This window comes from Sus scrofa, chromosome 13 (assembly GCF_000003025.6).
Source record: "Sus scrofa isolate TJ Tabasco breed Duroc chromosome 13, Sscrofa11.1, whole genome shotgun sequence".
NCBI classification, from domain to species: Eukaryota; Metazoa; Chordata; class Mammalia; order Artiodactyla; family Suidae; genus Sus; species Sus scrofa.
In genome coordinates this window covers 181,069,827-181,092,504 of record NC_010455.5, presented here as the reverse complement: position 1 = coordinate 181,092,504, position 22,678 = coordinate 181,069,827, and the positions used below count along the sequence as shown (strand labels likewise).

At 33.8% G+C, this 22,678-nt stretch overlaps 1 protein-coding gene across 16 annotated transcripts in view; it reads right to left on the bottom strand.

The window, feature by feature from the left end:
* LOC106508546 overlaps positions 1-22,678 on the bottom strand; it is a 593,953-nt gene that overhangs the window by 279,028 nt on the left and 292,247 nt on the right. For 11 of the 16 annotated variants that reach the window (XM_021071412.1, XM_021071411.1, XM_021071415.1 and 8 more), the window contains one exon: positions 6,499-6,897. The exons of 2 other annotated variants lie outside the window; for them this stretch is intronic. In XM_021071412.1, coding sequence (XP_020927071.1) covers positions 6,645-6,897 — 253 coding nt within the window. In that variant the 3' untranslated portion in view covers positions 6,499-6,644. Of the gene's footprint in view, positions 1-6,498; positions 6,898-22,678 lie in introns of those variants that run through there. 3 more of the 16 variants (XR_002338155.1, XR_002338158.1, XM_021071419.1) reach the window with 1 other exon arrangement.

Below are 22,678 nucleotides of genomic sequence, written 5' to 3'. Positions count from 1 at the left end.
TTCACATAGCTTTTCAAAGTTGGTGACACTAGTCACATCCTGCCTAATTTGAACCCCAGAACCACCTCATGAAGAGATGGGAGGAATAAGATTCCACCCATTTTATAGATGAGGAGCAAGATCAAGAGTATGTGTCTCTAGATTATGATCAGAATCAGGGGTAAAGTCAAAACTTGTAGTCTTTGTTAGGAGTCCTCTAACTGCTTGACATTCTCTGTTCTGCAAACCAGCACCATTCCCCTCACCACCACTTTGGGGAATTATCAGAGATGTAAAATCTCAGACTCCATCCTAGAAACCTGAATCAGAATCTTAATATTAACTACACCCCCAAATGATTTGAAGTAATCAGAAAGCTAACTGTTCACTTGATACAAAATTGAATATAGATCTGTCTGCCTTCATATAGATCTAGGAATATATATAGCATAATATATGAGACATATATCTTGCAATAGAGAGTCATATAGAAATGGTGCCCTTGGAGAGAAAGAATTTACTACTATTATTTATTATAAATAATTCTAAATGTTATAATAAATATGAATTAGAAAGGAACATAGTTTAGGTCCATGAATATGGCCCTTAAATTTTTTTTTTTTTTTGTCTTTTTGCCATTTCTTGGTCCGCTCCCACAACATATGGAGGTTCCCAGGCTAGGGGTCTAATCGCAGCTGTAGCCGCCAGCCTACGCCAGAGCCACAGCAACGTGGGATCCGAGCCGCGTCTGCAACCTACACCACAGCTCACGGCAACGCTGGATCCTTAACCCACTGAGCAAGGGCAGGGATCGAACCCGCAACGTCATGGTTCCTAGTCGGATTCGTTAACCACTGCGCCATGACGGGAACTCCTGGCCCTTAAATTAAAAAAAAAAAATACGTTTAAAGGAAGTCTCTTTGAATAACACCAATCTGAGCATTCTTTGGGCATATTAGGGATTCTTTCATGTCTTTGAGAAAAAAGAATACTAAAGGGAACACAAGGTACTATAGCAAGCACAATAGTTGGTATCCATCCGTATAAACAAGGTATTGAAAGATGCCTATTTCAACACATGTTAACATCTAGGGGTTAACACACAAACATGCACACACACACAATAGCTAAGTAGAGCTGACTCAACAAAAATATGACATCTGTGACATGCTAATTAAGGGAAATTGCTTCTGGTGATCTTATGTAAGTAATAACAAACATTACTTTTTGTAAAGCAAGGCAATAATGGAGTCTAAATACGGTTTATAATAAACACATAAACACCTTTATGATGCAGATGAACAACTGAAAGAGCGGGAAGTTCATTTCCCCTTTCGAAAGGGTGAGAAGTTGTTTTATTTTGCATTTTGTAAAATAGAGACAAATCATTTAAAAAAAAGAGGTTGAAAGTTCAGAGCGTAGTTTCATAGTCAATTACTATAGTTTTAGAGTGTGAAGATTTCTGTATATATTTTTTAAATTTCCCATTGCCATTGTTTTTTGTTTTTTGGTTTTTTTCCTCAGTAAAATTATAAAGGAAACAGAAAAGAATGGGAGTGGATAAGAAGGAGGGAAAAGCAGAATTGAAGATGTTCCAGAGAGAAGAGGAAAACTTTAAAATGGGAGGAGAGTTAGTTAAGTCCAGAAAGATGAACTAAATATTCAAGATAGAAATTTAAAAAATTTAAAAGTTTAAAAAATTTAAAAGTTTAAAAAGTAATATTTTGTTATGAAAATGTAAGATAGCTTATAAAAAGGCAACATATCAAAGGACTACTTTTCCTTCTAAAAATGAAAGACACACTGCTTATAAATTATCAAAAATCATAATAATTTTCACTAAATACCATATATTAAATAATTTACTTTCCTGTGTCAGTATTTTGCGTTAATATGTTTTCAAAATCATGAAGTAATTGTTGAAGGAAAGAAGAGTTGAAGGTTATGTGGCATAGAGAAGAGATTTTTCCAGAGCTAAAACTGTATTATGTCCAATATAGCTGATGTGACAACAAAGTAAAGCCTTTTACAACTTGTGATTGGCTTTCGATTTCTCAGAAGCATGATATTAATATGATATTAGTATATTCAAATGACAACAAACATGGAATATAATATTTTCCAACTATGAGAAATATCTTAATGACTATTCAACACACATTTTTTTCATACACATACAATGTCATCTAAGTTGAATGTCTGATATCTTATAATGATATCATATGATAATGATGTTTGTCATGATAATAGTAGATTGTTTGAGCATCTTGACTTTATGTGTACTGCTTCCTTGTTTTGTAAATAGGATGTTCAGCTAGTTTCTGTAATTTATCTGTTTCCACTTACTCTTTACTTGAGTGTATATGAAGAATCACATTCTGGCCATCTTGACTGTACTGTTCATAATTGTATTTGTGAATATGAAGCACTCTGTGACACATATTATGTACTGAGAGTAGAATCCAGAAAATATATGAGATTCCAGGATTAAATTTGTAGAATTCTTGGCATTCATGATTTAGATGTATATTAGATTGGAAGTAGACAAGAGTTAGGTTCAGAAGGTTTTCCCTCATGGTACCAGCCCATTTAAGCTGCTTTCTTTTCACACTTGACTGTGGACTCCAGAAGGACAAAGATCATGTATTAATCATGTTTGAATTCCTGGTGAATAGCACAATACTTGGCCCCAAAATAGACACTCAGGCTAATTAACTAATTTGAGAGCCATGTAAACTGAAGTGCATAGTGTTTGGGGTGCATGTGATTGGGAAGGTAAATTAGAACCGTTATATAAATCATCCTACTTATTGTCACAAAATAGATCCCAGAGACTTTTCAAAACATGTCACCATAGAACTCATTTCTTCAAGCAATAAGGGCAAAAAAGAATCCAGTTATGATTCTAGGTCATTTATTAGCCAAATATCTATACTTATAACCCAACCATATTTAAATATTTTTAGCTATAACCTACTACAGTAATTTAATATATAAGAGATTAAATGGGAACCAAGGGGCTTGTCTCTCAAAAATGCATATTTTGATTTCTCTACTCACAGATTTTCCATTTTTATGTCCTCCTAATAATGTCACCCAAGAGGTCAAACGAGTTAATACAATTGATAAAATGCCTGAAATTAAATGACATGCAATACAAAAGCATAAATTATTTCTTGATACCTCATCTCAGTTTCATAAAAATTTGATGATAATGAAGTGAGTCTAAGTTAAAGACATATTTAAAAACTGTCCAGCAATTTTCAGAAATCTGTTGTCAGGAACTCACTTAGAAATGTAGACAATTATATATCAGAATATATAAATATTTTGTTAGAAAAAAAGATAAAGGAATAAATATAGATGTTTACAGGTAAATTAGGGAAGTCAGAAAGATAAACTATACTACTTGTTGACATAAAAGCTTAGAAAAATCGGTCTTTCTTATTCTCCATTGCTGTCCCTCTCTTCTAGGTATAGAATTCATAATTGATTTAAATAGTTTTATGTTTTAGACAGGTTGATAAATAAAAAATTTCTGAATATATTGACCTGTTAGTGGTCATAACTTACCTACAAAGATGGAGTGAGAGAGGATTTAGATAATGGTGTGCTGGTAAATGTTTAACAACCAGTTCTGACACAAAGGCTGGGGGGAGCTTTGATTTATAGTCTTTGCTGATTTCTAGGGAGCAAATACTCCTGCCATAGCTCATTTCAAGCAAGAAGATGATGCCTCTTCAAAATGGAATTTAGGAAAGAATAGTTATAATTGACTCATCCAGACTGGTTTTAGCCAGCTTCAGCATATCATTGAAATTATGTCATATTAAGTTGATAAACACTGTATGAAAAAAAGCAAGTAAGTGCATACATGCATATAAGTTAATAGGTATTTTATGAAAAAATGATAACTTTGGAAAGTAGTGCCAAGTATACACCCCTCTTAGAGACAACACTACATACTTAGTTTTTTGAATGCCCTGAAAAGTATTTCATATGACAAATCTATTTAACATTGTTTACTATAGCACCTCTCTCATATTTGACCACTGGATTTTTTCTTTTTGTCCCAGAACACCTAGCAGCATCTTTCAGAATAATAGTGTTTCATAGAATCCCATTTGGAAAATGTGGCTCTGGTTACACACTTCTAGTCTCACTAGACACGTAGTTGGTATTCAGCAATCACAGATCACTAACAAAAAGTACTTATTTGTATAGAAAGGTCATAAGAAAAAGGTAAAGAAAGATATACAAGTAAGAAGAGAAGATTCTGCCCTACATTTCATGAGATTGAATTATATTTAGATAATTAATGCTTTGATGCAAATACAGGTTTATTTATTTGAGAGATATTTTACTGAGCATCTACTATACTCAAAGCACTATCAGACACCAAGGCACTGAAAATTGTAATCCTTTTATCTTAGTTATATGAGTAAGTCTCCAGTAGGCAAGGCCAATTTTAGTTCTTTTTTTAAAAAATTTGCCACAGGGAGAGCAAAGTATAATTAATTATTCTAAAGTATAATTCTAAAGAATGTTTAAATCTAACACATCTTGTTATTTGAGTGGAGTTTTTGATGCAAACTATATGTAGTATGGATATATCACACAGCTATTTATTACCTCAGATATAGAGAACTTTTCTTAAGGAAAGAAGCTGTTGTTTTCCCCTCTAAATACTCAATACTAAATATCTACCTGCATATTAATGTGTTAAAATAATAGCATTTTAATAACCACCAATCTGAGTCTATGAGAATGTCTCAAGTGTTTAGCATATATCCACATTTGGCAAGTTAGTGCAATTTGTGTACACACATAAATATTTATAAAATTGAATATGTTTTGAAAAACAAAAGAGCAAGACTAATGGTTAAATGTTAACTGAAAAAACAGACAAACAAAAACCCCAAGAATCCAGCCATCTATTTTGCAACAAATTTCATGTAATGGCCTCTTTTTTCTTTAACCACAAGCCACAAATTATCATGCAATATGTAAACCTAAGTGCATTTGCTTTTGTTTTGTTTTTCCTTTGGAGAATTGAGAGGTAGCTTTTCCACAAAAGAAATAGCTGGCATTTGACCTTTGGCAGCAAGTATGATCTGTTGTCTCATGAAAGAAACTGATGTTGAATTATCTTAACAGTACGTAAATTATTTAAAGAAACTATAACATGACATTGCTTCTAACAGTGTATGGATTATTATATACTAAAATAGCAACACTTCAGTAGTTCAATTTTTACCTTATATGCTATCCTCTCTATGCAAGCACAGAAATGAATGCATCTCATCACACTGAAAGAAACAAAACCACTTGCATACCTCTAGCCATGAACCTAGCTCAACATACAGCATCAGTATGGAGGAGCACATCAGAAAATTACCTTCTGATTTTGGATTGAGAGCACAAAATTGTTGCTATCATGGGCAGCAACACTTAATCGCATTTGTAAAGCTACAAGGTAATTTTCCTTTGAGGTAAGTATTTGTAATTAATAGCTACATACACAGGGCCATATGGTTGGTGTTCATTTTATAGCGACATACATAGCTTCTGAAAAATAAATGTAATGAAAGTTGTTTTATACCTTGCCCTCTGGAACCGTCTTTCCTTTTTTGTTCCCTAATTTTAATAATATGCTTGCAATCAAAAATTGCTCAAAGGATAAACTGTGTGGTACATCTAGAGTTAGTTGTATATCATTGGAAGAAAACCAAATATGAGCTCTTCTAGTATTCAGATATGGTACATTGTAAGAAGAATGTTTTACCTATGTTAATCATTCATATCTGCATTTTTCAAAATTATTACAGTAGATGATACTAAATATTACAGTATATGCTGCATTTTATATTTGTCAAATTTTTACTCCATAGTGTTAGTGCTAGTGTATCATATCAAAAAATCCAAGTTTAATAACTAAATATCCCACAAAAAAGAAAAAAAGCTATGGGACTGATATATCAAACAATGAATAAGATATACATATATGAATTGAAACAGAATTACTGTCAGAGACTAATGATTTTGACATAGATTTGAATTCAATATAAGTATATTTCAAAAGGCAGAGACACTCCACCCTTCCTTAGCTTTCACTTCCACACCAAGAAAGTTTCTCACCAAACCTCCTACCTCCCCTCATGAGAACTGACCATGGAAATGAACATAAACCTGGGAAGATCCAGAGCAGGAAATCAAAGAGAATCACGTCAGAGAGAGAGAGAGAGATTCACAAGAACATATATTCTGTCTTACAGTCTGGCAAAAATAGGCATATTCATCATAAAGTTATCTTAACAATAGGCTGTATGTATGGTCCTGCCACAGGATGAGGGGTATTATCTTGACCCTTGACTCTGCTCACAGACAGCCTGAGAAATGAAAATCATATTTATCATCACTGTTTGTTTTATACAAATTTACTCGCTTTATTTAAACTGGCATAAGAAAAAAAATTCTATTCTGAAATAGTCCAAGTCTGGTTCTTAACAGTCATGTGACTTTTTTTTTTTTTTGCCAGCCATGTGCTCCGTATCATTTTACTCTGAAATAACTATGCGGATTTCAACTCAACCTGCCTTTGCTTATAATGCATGACATACCCCGTGAGGGAGCCTGAGAACAGACTCCCTTGAAAAGCAAGGTTCTCATAGTTGGCCTGTAACCATGGAAGCAGATGCCGTTTTCTTCCTACCCTGCTTACCTCTTTGCAGCCTCGAGCTGCTCCCTATTGTTAAAGGGGGTACGCCTTGATTTTTCTTCATCATGACCGAACTTGCCTCTTCTTCAAAGGGCATGATGCTGCAGGTCATTGGTCTAGACTGTTTGCACGGTCCAGAGAACAGCCTTGATGTAACCCTTGCTCCGTCTGAGCCACACCACCAGCCGTGCATCTGTAGACTGTAGGGGACATTGGAGATCTGTATTTGAAAAGAAGTCTGTCTGATTTTGCCATTGTGCCTTTTCACTCATCGATCGAATGAATATCGAACCTCCTGTCGTTGCATGTGTGAAATAGATAGCTTAGCAAGCACTTTTGTGCCCAACCTGTGCAGTGGGCCAAAAGGTTTTCCTTTTAGCCTTAAGAATTTTTTCTTCAGATTTTATGAATTTTGTGTTAGCTTAAATTATTTATGTGCTTTTATTTTATCCAAATGTTCTGATGACTGTTCGAGTTCCTTCATCAGCGGTGACTTTCTTTTGGTACTAGAAGGAGCATTTTCTTTTTGTCAACTATGTTTTTTTTTTTTTTTTTTTTTTTTCCCTTGATCGCTTTTTAAGATCTTCTAGCTTAACTCATTTGTAACTAGAAGTGATAGAACTGTATCCTGTTAAGCCAAAAAGTTGAGGTATCTTTTTAAGAAGATGATTAGATGATGTCTATCATTTAACAGATTTAATTCCAGAAAGGTGAACTTGAACTGCCTCAAGGTAATTTCAGTGATTTTTAAGAGTAAGTAAATCAAATAATCACATTGATTTTAAGTTAAATAAAATGTTTGATAAGCTCTGTTAAGGGAAAAAATTTTGTCTGTATTTCCCCTTTTAAATATTTGTGAAAATGTTAGTCTGGAGTATTGAAATATACTTAAAGGCACCTTCATTTCTTATATTCATTTGGTAGGTGAAGTCCATACCATTTATTTATAATAATAAGTGTCTTATGGCATGATTTAATTAGAAAGTATACAGTAGGAAAATATACTCTTGACATTTCATTTTTAATACAATTATAATCCATTGCTTTTCATCAGTAAGATGCTAACCGAGGGCCAGCCCCCCACCTGCTCATTCTAAAGTGTATTCTCTTACTGAGTCCTTACAAAAATCAGAATCATTTCAAAATGCCTCATATGCTCATCCTCAGTATATTGCTTTGGAAGCATTGTCTGTGTGTATCAGTTTTTGTTTTGTTTTAAAAACCACTACCTCACCCTTCAAGCCATACCTATTTTTTCTAATTGCCACAGGCAAAGGGGAGGTCCATGACAGAATAAAGAAGGTTATTGTGACAGATGAAATATAATTCACAATGAGCACTCTTTTCATCCAGCCTTAAGTAGCAGAGGATTACTTCCAAGCTGAATTTGGTGGCAGAATGCATAAGCTGATTTTATTAACATATAAGGACAGACCAAAGGCAGAAAAACCTATTTCTCTTCAGCTGGGTGGTGATTATTTTGTGTGGGTCTGTGTGGGGGTCTTATTTTGTTCACCTCAAATAGAAGAAATGCTGGACAGAAGAGACTCTGAAGAAACGGAGGGAGTAGGCGGGGAGGGTAGGAAATAAGAAACTTAAAGCAATAAAAGTTGGAGTTTGCTAGATAACGAAAAACGATACGTAAAATATATTTCTACTTTCTTTGGCATGCACATGAAATAAAGTCATACTTTTGTTCAACAAATATATGAGCTGCAAAAGTAGGTAAATTTTATTTCATACACTTAAATTTCTTTGGATGATGATTATTTTTGTCTTTTTTATATTCTTAATTTCAAATGGATTGTTAGATTTCCAGATGCTGTTAGGTTTTAAATTAGGGCTTAGTACTAAATTTCAATTACATAGGCATGTGTTTATTTGTATATTTTATTTGCTTTTAGTCATTGGTTTTGTTTTTTAGAGACAGGATTTGATTTGATCTTTATAAAACTTTTGTATTCAAGTACAAATAATTTTTATTTCCTTTCTTTTTCTAACAAGGACAGATTTTAAATTAACTAAAAGACAGGCAAAAAATTGCAGTTGATAAAGTAACTGCATCACAAGAAAATCCAAGACTGCAAAATCCATTGCATCTTGTTTTGTTTTAGAGTTTTATTTACACTAACCATTTTGGATTCACTTATTGCTGAATTTTTTTCTTTTTTTGCTTTATTTTCAAATACTTCATTGGAGCTGAAGTAGTTTTCTATCTGTTAAAGTAAGTGGCTGTTCTGTCTGCTAGCACATCTACTGTTACAAAGCTTAAAATAAAGTGCCATTTCTCTGTTACGTTCGTGTCAATCATAATTTGTTATTTATTCCAGAAAGTAAAAGAAAAATCTAAAATCTAAATTGAGGTCTTTTTCAATATAACGAATACATTTTGAATTTTAATATTGTAATGAAAGATTCAGATGCACTGCATTTAGGTAGTTGTTCCCTAGAAGAAGACATTAAAGCTGTAGTTGACAGCTACTCTTCTTACATATTTTTTCTTAAAGCACAATAATATGGTACTTAACTATACATCACCTCTACAACTTGAATTATCTAAAATGATTTCACTTAAGTTGGCTTTGTAGCTAAACATTTAATAAAATATGCAAAAAGATTCTTTCACCTAAAATGTGTTAACACTGTTTGTTAACAAATGCTTATTACTGCATTAAATAGTGGCTTCTCTTAACTGAATTTTCATCTCTCTTTATGTTGTGATTGAATTGTTACTGTCCAAAATATAGTAATTTAAAAACAAAAGAATGTGACTACTCTATAGCTTCAGAAAATGTAAGAATCATAGAATCATTATTTATTTGTTGGTCAAAATAGAAATCTTCGCTTATACCCCCTACAAAAATAATACTGAAATAAATCATGTCTAGGGAATATTTTTAGAATATTTTATATTCTTTTGTTTATACAAATAAAAGATAATCTTTAAACAAAATAAGAATTCCAAAGGACAGGATAAAAATGCATATTATTTATTATTGCCAGATCATCTATAGAGATTTCCTACTCGTAGTTTTCATATACTTCCTATTAATTACTCTATAGAAACATGGCAATATACACACCTTCTGCCTTTGGTAAAACCTTCTACCTCTGGCTGTTATTTCATAAGTTTAGCCTCATGTAATTCATTTGCAATACCTGTGTAATTTATTATTTGAAAATATGAAGGAAATGAATGAGGAGGAAAGTGATATTTTTAATGAAACATAGAAGAAAGAAGAAAACTTTAGGAATGATGAAGTTGATACAGAAATTATTTAAATGTTGTGTTTCCTAGTATAAATTATTTTTTTAAAAGTAGGTTTTATCTTATTCACGATTGAACTTAAAATCAAATAGTAAGGCATGCTGAATGATGATATTTTAAACTGAAATTCATTTGCACTCATTGTGTATTGTAAAATAATATGAAAAAGTAACTATAATCATGCAAGGATGAGATTTTCGTTTTGCAATCACATGCCAGCTTTTTAAAACATGGCATTTGCAATCTGAAAGTGATATCATTAAATATATATTTTTAATTAATGTGTATAGTCAACAAAATACTACAAAAAAGAATTAAAATAGTGGTAAGTGCATTTGATTTTCATGTATGATCTCTGCAGAGTCAAGCTCTGTTTTATTCGAAGTTTATTTCCTGTGTTTTTAGGTCAGGACATTTTTCATACTGCTTTCTTCTTCCTCCCCCTCCCTAAAACACATTTTGCTATAAACTTCTGCACCAATCACTAGAAAAGACACAAACAGCAGTGGCAGTTCAGGAAGCAGCTCTGTGGATGTAAAAAAAAAAATCACAGACTTTGATTTTTTAAGACAAGTTGGATAGGAGTCAAAACTGCCACATGCAGTGTGAAAAAATGCCACCCTGGTGTGAACAAAAGGTTTAAAATGGAGTCAAGAAGCGTGCAAGCTCTATGTCTGAGCTTTTCCTGTGAATTGTCTGCCACAACCTGCAGGGTACCAAGTGGGCTAGGAAGAATGGAGGGCTCTTGGAAGCCACAACTGAGAAACATCGGCACTCAAATGTGTTAGTTGTTTTTGGGTTTTTTTTTTTTTAATTTTTGTTTTGTTTTGTTTTGTCTCATCTAGGCATCATTACACTAAACTGTTTTACCCAAAACATAAAACAAATCCCAAAAAAGTCACATAATGTGTGAAGAAACTGTTGCTTACAAATGAATTGTTACTATTTTCCTTTTTTTTTTTTTTTGCATTCCTTCATTTATAGCAAAGCGAAGTTCCCAACTGTACTTCCTACTTTAAATTCTTTGTTTTGTGGGCCTGAGTTTTATTTACAAAGGGTGAATAGGAGAAAAGTCTTATAAATTCCTCACTACTGGAATAGAAAATGTATTATAATACTCATGTTTGCTTATCTCTAAATGATCAGGAAAAGAATGAGGTGAAAAGACTAAGCTTTCCCTCTTAGAAACAAGCATTTCATATCTAAATAAATAATATAATGATATTTCTGAATGATATTCAGCAGGAATAGTCCTTTAGAAAAAAATACTGCTACAATGCACTATTACAATGCACTACTAAATATACTAATATTATACCTTACCTAATATTCTGCAATATAAAAATTTATTCCATAGACAGTGTTTATTAACACAAAATAATTCGTTGAATTAATCCAAAGTTAAACCATTATCATTCACTTAAAAAGGCAATTCAATTTTAAGGACAATTTAAAAGTATACCACTTTGTTATAACCTCCACTTCAATAATCTTAATATGTTTATAAAGGCACATATGAATGCTAATTACATGATAAATTATGAATAGCATTTAAAGAAATTAACATTTCCTAGGTGATTGTGATCTAATCAATACAACACATCTAAATGTAAAAAGAAACATCTTTGATGAGCATTGAAAAGATCCTTAAACTTTGAAGCCAGTTTTATTACATTTGCATCTTATCTCTTAAGGATTGGGTCTACAGCCAGCAAATCCCATCGGTTATGAATGCAGGTCAAGACAGGAACATTTTTCTATTTACTCTTTGTAACACTGGATAGAAATCAATCTGTTACTTTCATTACAACCACACAATCAATTCCATTTAAAGTATAATACAACAGCCAAGTCCAAGGACAATATGGATCCTTGGAAAAAGCTCATGCCATTTGCAGGGCTGTATTTGATACAGCTCCTGGTGAATTGTTTTCTTTCTAATTAGTGTACATGGTCACTTAAAGCAAACATGCCTAAACTGGTATTACAACATAGGATGAACCAAAAATTAACAGTATACTCTTTGTTAAAGTTGCATTTAAAAATCATTCTTTTTAAACAATGAAAACCTTACAAGAAAGGATTCGCTCTCATTGACTCTGACGTGAGCAAGACATTACCATATAACCATCTTGATATTCAAAAAAAAGGTACACACAATGAGAATTCTACTTTGAAGTTAGTATATGAAATCTTTACTTCAAAGGCCTTCTTTCTCTTATCTCTCAATAAATGATTTAATTCTGTTCAACTTTATCTTGCCTCAAAATTATCAATACTTTGCTTTTAGGAGTTCTCTTGCACAAAGCATAGCTCAGTAAACAAAAGAAATGTAGTCATTGCGTATTCCATTTACACATAATAGAACCATCATTTCAAATATCTTTAAATATCAAAACTGAGATAATCTTTACATTCATACATTATGTGAAAACACAAGATAAGCCACTGTACACCAATACTAATGGTAGTTGAATGAATTCTTTTTCCTTTATTTTATAAATGAAGATATTTTCCTTTTACACATCAGTTGCAAGCATTATGATTTTCTCAAACATATAATAAATGAATATCTTTAAGAGAAGCACAATTTACAAGTCTTGCAGATATAATTTTTAAAATATATTTGTTATTCAAATTCATTCAACCTGTTCCACATTAAAGATAACAAATTTAAATCCAATAATTTTTGGTTGTCTTAGCAAAACAGTATGTCATTTATGCAAATCACATGACCCTGAAAGTTTGGGCTTTGGGAAAGTTTTCTCCACTTAGATAAATCCAATTCAAATTGTATTTCAGTATTTTTTATTTCTGCAAAAGATTACAAGGACATGTTTTTCTATCACTAGTCAGCGGTGAGTTTATTGTCACTAATGTTAACACAATTCCCTTTCTAGCAATCGAAAGTGGTTCCTAGGGCTGGGCTTTCCTCAAACACAATTTATAAAGAAAGTTGAGATGTGCAGGTACTCTTGTATGTTTTAGGGGTTCCTAAATGTTTCTAACCAAAAAGGTGTGTCTTTAGTGCTATATTTCTTGCATAAGTAAGTACAGGCCAATGAATCCAATGTCAAAGTCTCTAGACCGAATGTCTGTCACGAGGCATCCATCTCACCTCCAGAACTCAGTTTCTGCTAATCTTGAATAGCTGTGAATGGGACTACCCTTGAGATGTGTGTCTTTTTTATGGTCTTCACCACTGAGAGCATCTAACTGTGTTCCCTTTCTTTCTTACCTACCTGCCAGGCTACCATTTTAAGACTGGTCAGGCACCATACCTACAGATAATTTGCAAAAATCATGGTCTCCCCACCCTGCATCATGCCCCACCGCTGTGAACTTAGAGCAAATTCAAAATGTGGAAGGTAAAATTTCCTAGGCCAGGCCTGTTACAGCAGCTCAGAAGAAAGACACCTAGGATAGACTAGGACAGACAGAGCCTTTTAGAGAAAAGCTTACCTCGGGCCATTCACAATACAATTTCTTAAAAGTGAAAAAATTATTTCAGGTAGGTGGGCCAAAACACAAAAGGAAGATGAGTATCACTTTACATTTAAATGCAGGCAAGCAAACTAAGAATACTTGTGTACTGATTTGTATATATTTGCTAGTTTTGATTTTAACTCTTACGCTGTTTTTAAATGTTTATGAAGCCATACAAGGAGTTCCTAATAACTATGGCTTTTAGACGTGCATCCCTGACAGAGTATTTAACATTGTATTTTAAGTTTTATATTCAATTCAGAAATGGGCTCATCCCTCACATTCTATCCAAGGTTGTCTGGAATGCAGAATTTCCTAAAGGAAGCTCAGAATCCCTAGCCGTATTTTCTTAGTTTCTTTATTTTTCGTCAACATTTGATAAACAACTAAAACTAAAATGTAATTTCTTTTTCCTTTTTCTATTAAAATTTGTTCATGGAAGCTCAATTTCCATATGTCAAATGGCACTATATATTGAAGAGATTTTAAAGAAATCTTTTTTACCAATCTTATTTACCAAATTTACCAAGTATAATTTAGCATTACTTTTCCATTGGATAAATTACATTTTGATAAAATTAATGAGCTTGAATTAATAAATTTCCAAAAGTCACAATTTAAAATATTTTTAATACCAAAACTTTATACATAATATTTCATGTGTCACAAAATCATAGGCCTATAGCAAATATAATATGCCTTGAGTGAACAATAAAAACTTCATATACTTTCATTGTAGATCTGGACTGTAGGTGAAACCCAATATATAAGCTGTATAGTTCTCTAATCAAAGAAAATATGTGTCATTATGGTTTTAGGAAAAAATATATATCTAAGTTGATACTATTCTTCATAGTAAAGCCTCAAGTTCAAATCTATTGCTAGGAGCCAGTGCACTGGCTCACACTTTTGAATTTCTACCTAATTTGAAAAATACAATTGAGGTATTTGGAGTATTATAGTACTTGCTATTAAAAGCCACTACAATTGTATATATTTGACTGTGATATGTTGTTTTGAAAATGGAAAAAACATTGATATATAAGCCTATATTTTACTTGCCAAAAAAGCTGATTAAATGTTGGCACCTGACAGTATTTCTAGAGAGTGTTATTTCTTCCATAGATTCAGACCCCAAAAAATTATATAACAATTTGAAAGATTAATATGATATGCCCTGAAAACTTGTAATAAACTGGCAACTGTTCTTTTGGGATGTGATTCCCATTTAATAGAGGCATACTCTCAAAAAACATTTTCTGAAATAACTCATAAGGTCCAATGGATAGTGACAACATTTTGTATCAAGTAGTCCGTTAGTCCTAAATCCATTCATTCATTCGACTAACTTTTTTTCATTGCCTTTGTGCCTTCCCAGGTTTCAAGGTCATTTATCCATTCAACAAATATTGCAGCATGGCTATTTAGCAATGTTCCAGATGCTAAACATGTAATTACAAATTTTTAAAGAGTGATTACATACTATGATGAAAAATAATGGAATGAGGAGGAGAAAGTTCCTACATAGCAAAGGTAGTCAGGAAGGCCAAGAGGAAAGGTCTCCAGAGGCAATGTGTGGAATGGGAATTAGAAAATGAGAATGACCTAGCCATGGGAAGAAGAGCATTTGGTTTCTCCACTAGCATGTGAAGAACTCAAGGCAGAAAGATACTCAGCATACTGGAAACAGTAAGTGGAGCCCAGCACTGCAATAGTATAGCCAGAGATCAAGGGAGGAAGGATCTGGGGCCAGCTGGGATGGAAGAGCAAGAAACCCACTGCTCAAGGACTTACAGGCCATGGTGAAGAGTTTTTATCTTATTTCCAGGGCAGTAGAAAGGATAGGATAGGATAGGATAGGATAGATAGGATAGATATAGATAGATAGGATAGGATAGATAGGATCTCTCAGGAATGAAACACTCTGTGAAATTTTTTTAACCTCCAAAAATTCTGGGAACTTTGGTTATAACCCAATGTATGAAGCAGCAGTTGTTAACAATATCAAATACAATCCTATATCATTATTTGGGGAATAATTCAGGTCTCCTGAATTTTCTCAACTGAAAATTGCATACTTTGGATATGAGTTTATGGCTTTTGTTCCCTGGAACTACTGGAACAATTATCTTCCTGAAAACAAATGCTAACTTGGTTTGCTTCAGCTAACAGGTGAGGGACTTGCTTTTGGAAGCAAAGATAGGTAACGTTCCCTATAAGAACAGTTTTATCCTATGAGTTTGACTATTCACATAGTAAAACAAATTCATCAATGAGATTGTTTCATTTAATTGTATCAGCTGTTTAAATATCCAACTGAATAGTTTAAGGGCATCACAATGCATTAAAAGGATTGAATAAGGTATTTTGAGTTTATTAAAAACTGTTGAATAGTATACGTTTATAGATTACTTCTTTATATTAGAAATACAAACATTATTTTTAGTGAAGAGTAAGAATATTCAAATAAAATATCATTTAAGTTTTAAGATTTTTTTAAGTTAACTGATTAGCTCTCCTTTGGGAAGATAAAAATATGTTCTTTAAAACCAAAAGGGGGGAGCTCTGTTGTGGCTCAAGGGAAACAAATCTGACTAGTATCCATGAGGGTACAGGTTCAATCCCTGACCTCGCTTGGTGGGCAAAGGATCTGGTGTTGCCATGAGCTGCAGTGTAGGTCAGCAGACATGGCTTGAATCCTGTGTTGCTGTGTCTGTGGCATAGGCCAGAGGGTACTGCTCCAATTAGACCCCTAGCCTGGGAACCTCCATGTGCTGTGAGTGCAGCCCCCCCAAAAAAAGGAGCTCTAAAGATTGGATAAGCTGTTGGAATCAATATTAGTAAGCTAAAACCAAAACCACAACTTTGAAATTAATAAAACACTACTATTAAGCTAAATTACAAGGTGTTTTTGCTGACTGAGATATTTAATCACAAGTTTTATTGTACTTTTTTAGCTCCTTAAAGACAAATCATTACAGCACTGTGAATTCTAGATATTAAAACACATGATTAATAGCAACATGCTTTAAAATTACCATGGAAGTGCTGTAGTTGACATTTTTAATTGGGGCTTCCCTTAGTGAATTTATCACCAAACAAATATCTTTCGTCTCTTAAAAGAATAATATCTAGATTCACCCCTTCCTGGAGATTTATATTTAACCATGTGAAAGATGAAAATAAGGCTACGAGGAATGCTTAATACATGTGCATGTAGGATTTTTCACTTAATGTCAAGAGTGCACTTTTATAAATGCATTCAATATTTTGGTTTCCATTAAAAGTGTTTTGATATGAGTGATCTAGACTTCTTTTTATATTCTAAAATGCCTTTTAAATGTCCAATCTGATAAAGCAAATTAAAAGTCAGAGAGTTAAAACTGTCACTTTATATAAGACCTTATCAATTTTATGTAAATATCAACACACTACATTAAAAGTTCTTTACTAAGGTAACTGCCTATGAGACAGCAGATCACTAAGTAAGTTTTGAGACAGACCTCCTTGTAAGAATATCAAAATAGGTGACCCTGAACACACCGAAACTATAAATAAGGCTTGGAACGAGGAGTTGTGAGAGGGTTTTCTGAAGAAGATTTCTCTGAGGAATGCAAATCTTCCCCTCCAGTCAATTTTAGTGAAGCAGTTTCTGTAGGCACACCTTGACTTTGACTCCTGACTGGACAGTGACCAATGACACACGCGGATGAGCTATCTGCTTTAGCATCAGATTTAAGGAGCGCTCCCCACAAGGTTGATATTTGCTTGAATGTCCAGAGTTCGTTACTACAAAGAATGTATGAGTATGAACCATGGGACTATATAACTCCAGCATGAAGAGGAGCTGTCTAAAGGAGCCCTTGGGAGGGTTATGGAGGGCATGAGAGTGTGTGGAATAGATGCCCCCAACATGCAAGCTGACAGTAGTGCAGCTAAAAAAAAAACCTATTCCCCAATGCACAGGAAGTGTATTTGACTGTTCTCAGTGGGGACCTCTAATGTGCATCCAAAAGCACCCTAAGAGATTAAACTGACTACCTACCCTAAGATAGTGGGAAGCCAGCTGAAGAAAATAGTCAAAGGAGAACTTCCTTATATCCTAACTTCTGCCTATTGCAACTTTGATATTGTGTTTTAGAAACTGCCCTTAGAAAGATGCTGGAGGAGCAATGCAAGGCCTAGATGGAGAAGGACAGACGGTTTTCCCTTTTTCTCCCTTGGCCATGGAATATTAGCTGTAGCAGAAATGAGTTTAGATGGATAGGCAGCAGTCAGTTATGCAATACCTCTAGGACATTTAAGAACATAAACTTTGTGTTTTACTGCATCTATAGGTTCACAACAAAACTGAGTGGAGGGTACCAAGATTTCCCAGTACTCCCTTCCCCTACAGTCATAGCCTCCCTCATTATCAATATCTCTCATCAGAATGGAACATTTCCTACAAATGATGGGCTTACACCGACACATTATTATCACCCAAGTGCATTAGGATTCATTCTTTGCATTGAGCAATCTCTGGGTTTCGGCAAATGTATAATAACATCTATCAACCATTATTGTTTCATACCATATATTATATGATACATATATGGTGCATGTATGATACTATGATAGTGAATACATGTCTTCACACATACCATAGTATTAAAATATAGAATAGCTCCACCACTCTAAAATTCTCTGTGCTCTGCCTAGTCATCACTAGCCCCTGGCAACTACTGATCTTTTTATTGTTTCCATAGTTTAATCTTCTCCAGAATGCCATAAAGTTGAAATCATATAGTATGTAACCCTTTTTCAGATTGGCTTCTTTTACTTAGTAATATACATTCAAGTCTTTTCATGACTTGATAGCTCACTTAGTTTTAGCATTGAGTAATATTCCATTACTGACATGACGGAATTTATGATTTAAAAAATATAATCCCAGCTTATTTATGGGGAAAAGGTTAGAGAGGGATAAGAATAAATTTCAAGAAAACAGTTGGGATGCTAGTGCAATTGCTCTGGTATGAGAGGAGAAAGCCACATTCTGGGGTGGCAGCAATGGAGATGAACTGAATAAGATGATTTAAGACTATGTCTATGAGGTAAAAGTAGTAGTACTTGTCGATGAATCAGACTTGGGAAATTATAGAAAGAGGGGTCAAGAATGACTTCTGGATCTTTGGCTTGAGCAATTGGATGGATGAGGGTATTTAACAAGGGTGGGTGGTGAAACAAGGCTGGAGGTCCCACTGGAATAGCTTGATTCCAAGCCAAAAATTCAGCCCCTCAGAAAATTCTATTAGAGGGATATAAAAATCCTCACCAAACATAAATCTCATTTCCTTTTCCTTGCAGATTGTTGGCCACTCCTCCTAGGCTCCAGGGATATGAATAATGCCCTTAATAATGTCAGATAATTTCCATCGGTCCTTAATTGCCCACTGATCTGTTTCCCTGTCTTAACCATCTTCTTGATGGTGTTCCCAGCCACTACTAAACTTAACATTTTACAGCCAGCAATACTATCATTTTCCCTTTTTTCAAACTTTTCATTTTTTGTTTTTTGCAAACTTCTATTATTTGCAAACACTTATATCAGGTAAAATGGTCAAAGTTGTTTGTTGGAACCCTAAATAAATAGCATAAAAGATGCCATAATAGACTGCTAGCATCATTTACAGTAGGTTGTATTCATAGCTTTGGCTAACATTGTATGTAGCCCATCACATTAGTGCCCATGGATTAAAAGCTTAAAAGAGAATTCAGAACATATAAATAATAAGCTATAATACTCTTTCTATATACATTTTAATTTTTTATAAAAATTATTGAGAGACTAATAGTATTAAAATCAGTCAGCGATCAATGTTAGTTTCTTGGTTTTGATAATAGGACTATGGTTACAGAAGGTTAATATTGGGGGAAGCAGAGTCAAGAATATATGGAAACTTGGATAAGCAATGAGATCCTGTAGCACTGGGAACTATATCTAGTCACTTGTGATGGAACATGATGGAGGATAATATCAGAAAAAGAATGTATATATGTGTGTGTGTGTATGTGTCTGTGTGTATGTGTGTGTGAATGAGTCACTTTGCTGTACAGTAGAAAATTGACAGAGCACTGTAAACCAACTATAATGGAAAAAATAAAAATCATTAAAGTCACATAAAAAAGAATATATGGAAACTCTATGTACTATTTTGTAACATTTCTGTAGGTCTAATATTATCTCAAAATAAAAAGTTAAAAAGTATATCATAATTTCCAGGGCAAGGTTAAAAGGAAAATATATATACAAGATATCTGAAAAAGACAGGTATTCAAATATCAACATTATAGGGTTTTAACTCAGTATTATGTCTTTACTTATTCTTGATTTAATGCATGAGTTCACTTACAGCCAGAAATCAAATCTAATTAAATTATCTTAAAATAGAATGGGAATATGTAATAAATATATGACCACATAAAATGTCTTGAAGCTTAATAAATAAACTGGAATTAAAATTAACTTAAAAATTTGCAAAGGAGCTACAAATCCACTGTAAATATAAAGAAAAACTTGCTTTACATTATAGATATTTTGCCCTTGTTCTTAGGAAAAAAAAATTATAAAAATTATAAATTCCCTGAATTCAAAGAAGGTATCTTTTAGATTTACCCAATATATTCAACACAAAATCATTTTTCTGTTTACTCAGGTACAAAGTTTCAGAGTCCTCCTTAACTCTTTCTTCTCCATTTTTTTCTTTCATCTGAACAGTTCCTGTGTCATGCCAAGCCTTCATCTTCATTATCTTCGCTTTTATCTCATGTTCCTCTAAGATCCCACACAAGAATATTCTTCTAAATACCATACTTATTTTTCCTGACTCAAATGATCCATTTTTACATATATGAGACCGATCATTTATTAAAAATTATAGATCTGGTCATGTTCAAAAGCTTTCAAATAGGAGTTCCTGTCGTGGCGCAGTGGAAAGGAATCCAACTAGGAATCATGAGGTTGCGGGTTCTATCCCTGGCTTTGCTCAGGGGATGAAGGATCTGGTGTTGCTGGGACCTGTAGTGTAGGTTCCAGACACAGCTTGGATCCAGTGTTGGAGTAGGCCAGTGGCTACTGCTCCATTTCAACCCCTGGCCTGGGAACCTCCATATGCCGCAGGTGTGGCCCTAAAAAGACATTAAAAAAAAAAGACAAAAAAAAAAAAAGCTTTTGAATAAAATATATTACTTTAAAAAAGGAAGGAAAACTGGAAATAGCAAACTGCTATAGAATCTAGTCTATATCATGACTCTGTTGTATCTTGTGGAGCTCAAATCATCTCCTTCTTTCCAAAAATGTTTCCTTCCCTCCTGCCAAAGTGAATTGTCTGCTGTTCCTTGAAAAGGGTAATTTTTCCATGTTGTGCCTTTTTTCATGTTGTTTCCTGCCAGCTGCAAATTTTTGTTTTTCTAATTATTGAAAAGACGAGCCTTAACACCGACAACTAGGATGTAACAATAACATGACAGGGGGGTCTTGCCCTCGAAAGGTTCCCAATGAGCAACTGCCTCAACCATGTAACTTTTGATCTACCTGTTAGGAATAGACTTTTCTTCCTTTGACCTGCCTTCTTTGTGGAGGCACTGATGTGACTGTACCCTAATACATAAACGGATATTGTGCTCCAATGTGTTGCTTTAATAAGGTTTGAAACTGTTGGCAATTATATTTTTAAGCCTTGAAAGGTCCACCAGAGGAGTAGGTGCTCAATAAAGATCAGTAAAATTAAATTGAGCATGAAGGTATATGCCCATCTAAGCAAAGGAGTGACTCAAACTTGGTTCCTGATCAATGCCTCCCTTTCCTACCCTGACTTCCTTATCACAACAAATTTATACCAATATTTTGAGTCTTAAAATATTCACAAACATGCTACTTGGGTAATGGTATGTTTTTTAGAATTTGAAATAATAATAACCAGTGAGCTACAATGAAATATGACCTACTTAGGAGTTCCCCTGGTGGCGCAGTGGTTAACGAATCTGACTAGGAACCAAGAGGTTGTGGGTTTGATCCTGGGCCTTGCTCAGTGGGTTAAGGATCCGGCGTTGCCGAGAGCTGTGGTTTAGGTTGCAGATGCGGCTCGGATCCCGCTTTGCTGTGGCTCTGGCATAGGCAGGTGGCTACAGCTCTGATTAAACCACTAGCCTGGGAACCTCCATATGTCTCAGGAGCGGCCCTAGACAAAAGACAAAAAAAAAAAAAAAAAAAGAAATATGACTTAATTATAATTGGTTCTCCGTTATAGAAACCATATGTCTCATTTATTCTGCATACTGTTCAAATTTCCAAATGAAGGAAAGCACAACCTATACACCTATCTTCAGTCCACCTTTTTTAGAATACTATTCTGTCACTGTATTTACCATCTAATATTTATTGGCCCCTGCATATGGTTGTTTGGGCAGTACTCTCTAAAAGGGACACTGGCCAGGAAGGTGAGTAAGGCTGAAATCAATCTTGTACTCTGCTCACCAAACTATGAGTCCAATTACACCTGCAAATGTACATGTGGCATCTGCACAGCGGAAAGGGCACCTTTTTATAATTCACAGAAAGTGCAAGTGGGGATTAATCTAGTCAATGAACTTTAATATATCGTATAGAGAAATTTTTCAATACTGAAATCCTTGGTGTGTGTTTTTTAATCCAATCTTGTTGATAGGAATGCAGTTTTCATCTAAGTGTATTCCAACATCAAGGGACTAAAGAATTCTATGAATTAAACATACACGCTCTGACTAGAAATAATAAAAAGATATATTAGGTCACTGGATCGATTTCTTTTCCAATGGAAGATTATACTCTCTTGTGTATTTTTCATTGTTTTGTCCCATATGAATTTAAACTATTTAAGCCATGGTTCTTATTCCATTTCCCAAGGGTACATACTCACGAGCCTAATAGAAGTCTGTGATAATGAATTGAAGGGTGAGTGTTTTTGCTTTAAGTTTCTTTGGTAAAGTAGACTGGCCTAGACTTCAGAGCACTTTCATATTATTCGTATGTTTATTGTAATCATCATCATCATTATTATAATTATCAGTAAACATCTATATTGGCCAACTACTGTGTTTATAATGCTCATTACCTTTAATACTCTCTACAAATTATCCTGATAGGTAGTGTTATTTCCATTTTTTTTTTTTTTTACAAAAAGAAATTCTGGTGTTTCGTGATTTCC